At 30.5% G+C, this 7,044-nt stretch overlaps 1 protein-coding gene across 1 annotated transcript; it reads left to right on the top strand.

Moving 5' to 3' along the window:
- The first annotated feature begins 222 nt into the window (after positions 1 to 222).
- LOC117032182 (serum response factor-binding protein 1-like) lies at positions 223 to 1,580 on the top strand. Its single transcript, XM_033123501.1, is given in 2 exon segments — positions 223 to 1,303; positions 1,306 to 1,580. Coding segments are annotated over 2 exon segments (1,281 nt in total). The 5' UTR covers positions 223 to 249; the 3' UTR covers positions 1,533 to 1,580.
- Positions 1,581 to 7,044: the final 5,464 nt, after the last annotated feature.

Raw genomic sequence — 7,044 nt, 5'->3', positions numbered from 1 at the left:
TTATGGTAGGTTTAGGAAAATATATTTTTTAATATACTTACCTACATTCAAGTATTTATAAATAAGGGGAAATGGCATTAAAAAAAAAGGTTTCTGAAGAGATAAGCTGATACAATGAATGTAATTGATGGCCACACTTTTTATTTTTCATTTATTAAAGTAAATTAGAGGCAACAAATACAAATGATAAGTTCTTTGAAAATTAAAAATCCCTAGCCGGCCGCTGCAGGCCCTCTTCCTAGACCTACCATGGCTCAACCAGGGACTTTGAACCTCAATAACGAGGTTGTGAAGATGAGAAAAGAAGTGAAGAGAATCCGAGTTTTGGTTATCCGAAAACTTGTCAGGAGTGTTGGCAGACTGAAGTCAAAAAAGGGTACCGAAGATGCACTGTTAAAAAACCAGAGACGGGCACAACGATTGCTGGAAGAAATCCATGCCATGAAGGAATTGAAACCTGATATAGTAACTAAATCTGCTCTTGGTGATGATATCAATTTTGAAAAAATCTGCAAAAAGCCTGATTCTACTACAACTGAAAGAGCAATTGCCAGATTAGCAATGCACCCTCTTTTGAAGAAAAAAATAGATGCCCTAAAAGCTGCCGTCAAAGCCTTTAAAGATGCAAGACAGAATGATGCTGAAGTTAAGTCATCAAATAAAGCTTCAGAAGAAAATCATTCCAAGAACACTTTGTGTTCAACTGATGATGCCATTAAGGTACAGCCTGAAGGAATTAATATCAGTGAACAAAAAGACAAAGAAACCAAAATACTGGCAAAGAAACCAATAAATAATTCAAAAGAAAAAATAGCCATGATGGAACATAGACCCAAAGCAGTCGACATTACAAATTCTCCTTCAAAGACTTCTGAAAAGGATTCTGTAGTTCCCTCTGAACCCCAAAAGATACCTGCTGACCCAGAAATCAAAGCGTTAAATCAAATCAAAAAAGAGAAAGAGTCTGATAGCTCACTTGGTGGTAACAGTGATGGAGAAGAATTACATGAAGAAGAGGAGTATTTTGATGATAGCACAGAAGAAAGGTTTTACAAACAATCTTCCATGTCTGAGGATAGTGATAGTGGTGATGATTTCTTCATTGGGAAAGTTAGACGGACACGAAAGAAGGAAAGTAGTTGCCATTCTTCAGCTTTGGAACAAAAATTCACCAAAAAAGTGTTCCCTGAAGAAGATATACTTGAAACCCATCAGGGTATAAGAAATGACAAAAACAAGCCAAGTACAGAAGTAAAGAAGTTTGAATCAGTGTTTTTCCATTCTTTATCTGGATCTAAAAGCTCTAAAGGAGTTGCAGAGAACAGGCTCCAAAGAACAACACCCCAGGCTTTCTGGAAAATGAACCTCAGTTCAAGAATCAGTTTATTAAGGCTGCACATAGAGGACCTGAAAATATAAAACAGCAGTCATTGCTGCCTCTTCATCCTTCATGGGAAGCAAGCAGGAGGCGAAAAGAACAGCAGTCTAAAATCCCTGTGTTTCAGGGGAAAAAAATTACATTTGATGATTGATTAGTACTTTTTGTGAACTTCTTCATCCAAAATTTTTTTTTCTTTCTTTCTTAATCAGCCCATTATTTAAACTTCTTTTTGAGTATATCTCTTTGGAGGGGGTATAGAAATAAGTTTATTGTTGTCTTTATTTCTCTTTTTTAAGTGTGTTCAAATTATGTTTACTTAAGACTTCCACAAATCAACTACATAAGTTGATTTTTAAGAAAATGCCCAGACTACTCCTTTTACAAAAGGATTTTGAGATTATAACTCAGATTTCCTCATGTGTGCTTATCATGAAGTCATTTCATTCATTTAGGTTTATGTTTCTTTGCCTTGAAAATAAATGTCAAGATATATTTAAAATAGTAATGGAAAATATGAGGAAATTGTAGCTATTTAAAATAGATCATCTTTGCTAAAATTTATTCTTGTTAGCAAAACTAAGATTAAAATAGTAACGTTCATTATATACAAGACAATAAATTATACAAATAAATATTATTTTTTATTATAATTAAAAAAAATCCCTTTATGAAATAACTATATTCCAGGTGATTCTAAACTTTTAGCATTCTGTAAATGTCCTTTTATGTCTAAATAAGAAAATTTTAAATATCATTGAATGAACTTTGAGATTTTCCAACTCTCTAATATTATTTAAAATTTTAGGATTCAAAATCAATATGATATACTTTAATAGTTTAAGTTTATTTCACAAATGCTGCCCACCTTAAATGCCCTTTTGAAATTTCTTTGTCCTCTTTATTATTACTATTTTCTCAATTAACTCTTCATTTATTCTCCATAAATACCATTAAAACAGGCCTATTGGTGCAAATTATTTTCATTGCAGGTGATAGGGCAGCACATTGTAAAAATAGATATGGCATGAGAAAATTTACATACTAAACATCATTGTCCTGAAAGTAGACACCCATTACACATAAAGGGGAATTTTCTCCCTGGCTGTATTATGCCCTTTGTTGCTATCTTACCCTTGCCTCTTAGGATAATTTTCTCTAGCACCAACTGTCAGGTTCCCTCCCTCTGCTTCAAAAAGAGAAAAAAAAAAATCCTGATTATCTCTTATGTAGAGAAATTTACATTTTCTAATGTAAGTCTCTTCTATTTGGGGTATGCTTAAAAGGCCTCATCTTTGATGCTCAACTATCCCATTATTCCAGTAAGATGCCCTGTCTTCATCAAAATGTATTTATATATTTATAAATTAGAAAAAACAGAGGTTGAAGAGAGATAGAAAGATATAGTGATATAGATAGAGAGGGAATTTTACATAGAGTATTTTTAAAGTTTGTCAGACCTCCCAGTTAGTCAGTTTGTCCTAAAATACTACCTCAACACACAAGGGTCCTGAGAAAAATGACTGTTAAAAAAACAAATGTGATTAAACTTGCTACATCATGGACTTCTAAAGAGGTAATACTTAAACACAAGCAATATTATTCTGAGTAGTTATATCTTATTTTGTAGGGTAGGGTTATCTACTCTGTAAGTGCTTATTAGCTTATTAGAAATTTCTCTAGAAAAGACCCTATGTCTGTCTGCCAAGATTTATCCCTAGATTCAAAAGTCAAATGAACTTTCATTTTTTTTAGAGATACTTCTATATGTCTAGAATAAATGGTTCCAAGGAAGCAACTTAAAATTCTAGTGTAGTATTTCTAAAATAGCATACACATGCACATATACACATACTTGCATACATATATATATATATATATATATATATATATATATATATATGTATACTCTATATTTTACTGACTCACCTAAATTTTTCAAATGCTTTTTAATGTGTATGTAGTCTTAATGAAAATTACATTTCATAAAACTGAAAAAAAAATACCAATTTTTATATCTTCCTACAATGCAAAGATAAATGTTGTAATTTTTGTTAAGTATTTCTATGTATTATGACTCTGGTTAACCCTAAATCTAGCATACATTTTATTTTACTTTACTATTATCAAATTTTAGAAGCACAGTATTAAAATCTACAGTTTACTTTCAAATCAAATATACAGTCTTCTTGAGTGAGATTTCAGTGGCTGTCATGCACAATTCTTAGAATTGTTCATATTTTTCATTATAAATAGTTGGATTTACTACAGGAAATTTAATCATTTTTCTGTGATGTAACTAACACATGACTTCTAAAGTTCTTTTCATTGCCCTCAAATGCATAACCTTCACCCTCGAAAGACAATTAAAACACATAAAAAGAAAACAAAAAAAACCCCACATTTATTTCAAGTAAAACCATCTGATTAGAAAATATCTTAAGATAATAAAATGATGATGAATGAAAATATATTTCCCTATATTTATGCTAAAAAGAAACGATCTTAAGGTCCTCCCCATTTAATTTTAACTTGTAATGATTTCATTCTCTGATTTAAGATAAGCTAATTTTTTTTTTAACCATGCAACTGGATTTAAATACCACATAAACATAGTGATAGACAAGATGCTGGCAATTAAAATGTACCAAAGATAAAGCCTTGGGTATGAATCTTCTAAAATGTTAGAGAAGCAGCAGAGTATCTGGTATTTGAAAACATTTCTTTGTGGGTAATAATGTTTACTCCTCATTGTTTTATAATTCCCAGTGGTTGACATGAGCATTAAGAAGGATTATAAGAAATCACTTATCTGTCATCACTTTATATCCCTGGCATTTGTAATATTTTGTATTACTATGGATTAAAATATCACATACAATGCAGGATTGACTTTTGCCCATATGATTTGCCATTTATTAAAATTTTTATTTTGTTTATCAATGAGTTTTGAAGCTATACAATTTAACGTTTTGGGATACTAAAACTTATTTCATTGCCTTTATGCTACTAAGGAAAACTAAAACCCAGTAATGATTAAATTACCTGTCTAGACAAACCTTAGACTTAAACCCTACTTTCTTAATTACCACTTAATCAAGCTAAAGTCCCTCTAATTTAGATTGGGGGATTTCAATAATGTATGAGAATGATTTTATGTAGATTTATAAGTATGTATCATTTGATCAGATCTTTCACTCATTGAAATCCTTTTTTAAGAATATGAGTGTGACTGTTTAAGAAAGTATCAATGTCAAAGTAAAATTTTAAAAAACAATTTGCCTGTTACTAATATTCACTACTTACTTTCAGAAATATATGAATCAGAATTTTCTAGTGTTCTTTATATGTGCACTCGCCAATATATGAGTCATATCAGACTAGATATATCAGTTTTCTCACAATATTTTCAATTCTTAGCAGAATTTAAGATAATGCAAAGTTATAAAAATGTAAAAAATCGAATCACAAAAGTGCTTCTTAATGACGTATAAAAATAAGAGGGGAAAGTGTGAGATATTCTGGGAAATCTCCTATTAGGTAGAGTTGATTCTTTAATAATACCACAGATAGATAAATAAAAGAATCTTTACCTGTTTCTCTCTAGGCATAATTCATTTTTCTTATGCTTTTCAGAATCAGTGCTATTTGGGTGGGAGATACTCTTACATTCTGCTTTGAGTTCAGATTATATTCTTAATCGTGTCCCTCCTTCATGATTGCATAATAGTTGAGTTAATAGAGTGAATATTTAAATGCATATTTTCAGTTTTCGTATTTTTGTTCACTACATCATGTTCCGACACATACAACTCATGTAAACTACTAAGCAGAGTGCAGTATTTACTGACAAGACACACCAAATTCTATGGGGAGTGGGAATGGTAGCTGTTCAGGTTCTGTAGAGACTAATGGAGACAGCAATTATTCATTGAACAATTGCCTTTCTTAAAAAATTCTGTACTAGGAGCTTTACATATATGATGTAATTTAACATAACTACACATTTTTTAAGGTAAAGAAACAAGGCATGACGAAATGAGGCTGAAGTGTTCAAGAACAATTTGCCCCAAATCCCAGGACAGTTAAGCTACAAAGCCATGGTCTAAAATCTAAATACTAGTGTCATGAGACTCAAATTCAGATTCAAATCCTGGTCTTACTGCTAGTTGTGCAAATGTATTGATGTTAACCTCTCTAAGCTCCAGTTAAACAAAGATAACATATTAGGATCATTCTGAGGATTAAGTGACAATACAAGAAAAGTGTTTAGCAAATAGCACTTAATAAATATTGGTTGATTTTGCTGCTGCTATTGTTTCAATTTAAAAAGATTTTGTAGATTAAGCATTTGAGTAATACCTGAAATATGATACAACGTTGAAATATTTTTTAATTTTGCTATTGCTTTTAATATTGTCCTGATTATAAAGTAATGTGGTACATTACTTCTCACTTAGTAGATGATTTCTAACTTTTGTGTCTCTTTTTAGTGATTGCTATTTGGTTTCTATAACAATACTTGATACCACATAAGACCGAATAGGTAAATGCCAAGTAGTGATACATATTTTAATACATAATATTTTTATGTGAAAAATTGTCTTTATTATTATTAATGTTTATGATCTGAAATTAGAACCACAGATCCAAAACTAGATTTGTTAAGTTTTTACAACTATTTGAATTATAAAGCAGTGGAATGGACTTTTCTACCAACTGTATTTTCATGTTTATTCACATTTTGAAAATGTAAAATGATGTTTTTTATATGCAATAATATAGACTTCTAAATGATTCACATTAAGTTCAATATTGAAAATATGTAGATGACGTGAGTATTTTGTTATTTTATCACAAACTATATTCTTTTGGCAATTTAACACTTATTGTATAGTTTAATGATATGAGAACTATGACTATTAAAATGTAGTATAACAATTAGAATCTAAATGTTTTTTTCTCTATGCAAATCCTACTGAAAAGCACAAATAAAGTTTAACTAGTACTTGTGTGGATAGAGGGAACTTGTGCATTTCTTTTAGGAAATGTAATTGTACATGTAATTCAAGAATGGCTAAAAGTATGAGTCAGTCCTGTTTCATTAGTAGAGGATAATTTATGACAATTGTCTAGTAATAAAATCTAGATTTATTAATGGCTCTGCTAGTTTCTCTAGAATATAAAGGAAGATACTTACAGGGAAAATGATGTGAATATATCCAACTCAAAATGGTTATGTAACTTAATTACAATCGTTATGAAAAATTTATTAATTTTTTTCACACAAGTAAGTTCGCTCTTTTAAATTTAGTTTTGTAGTACCAATAATGAAGAAATATTCCTGAAGCTACAAAACTGAATTGGTGATCGTTTAAATACATTTGAACTCATTACAAAAGTGAGTGCATAGTTCACAAAGATTGGACTGAGGATGTTTTGATGAAATTTGAATGCCCACCAGAGGGTCGTATAAGAGCTAGTGATAGGCTCTCATATACTAAAGTGCCATTAAACATTATTTAAATTCAGCAAAATTGAAATTTAGTACATACCACAGACTTTGAAAAATAAAACTTTGAAAAGTCTTTATTGTCAAGGTTCTGTTGTACTTCCAGTAGGACCTTTTTAAATTTCCTTTTTTCTTTGTATGTTCCCTTCTTAGT

The sequence above is a fragment of the Rhinolophus ferrumequinum genome, chromosome 12 (assembly GCF_004115265.2).
Source record: "Rhinolophus ferrumequinum isolate MPI-CBG mRhiFer1 chromosome 12, mRhiFer1_v1.p, whole genome shotgun sequence".
In the NCBI taxonomy this organism is placed as follows: Eukaryota; Metazoa; Chordata; class Mammalia; order Chiroptera; family Rhinolophidae; genus Rhinolophus; species Rhinolophus ferrumequinum.
The sequence above is the reverse complement of the archived record's forward strand: the minus strand, read 5'-3'. Positions and strand labels throughout refer to the sequence as shown.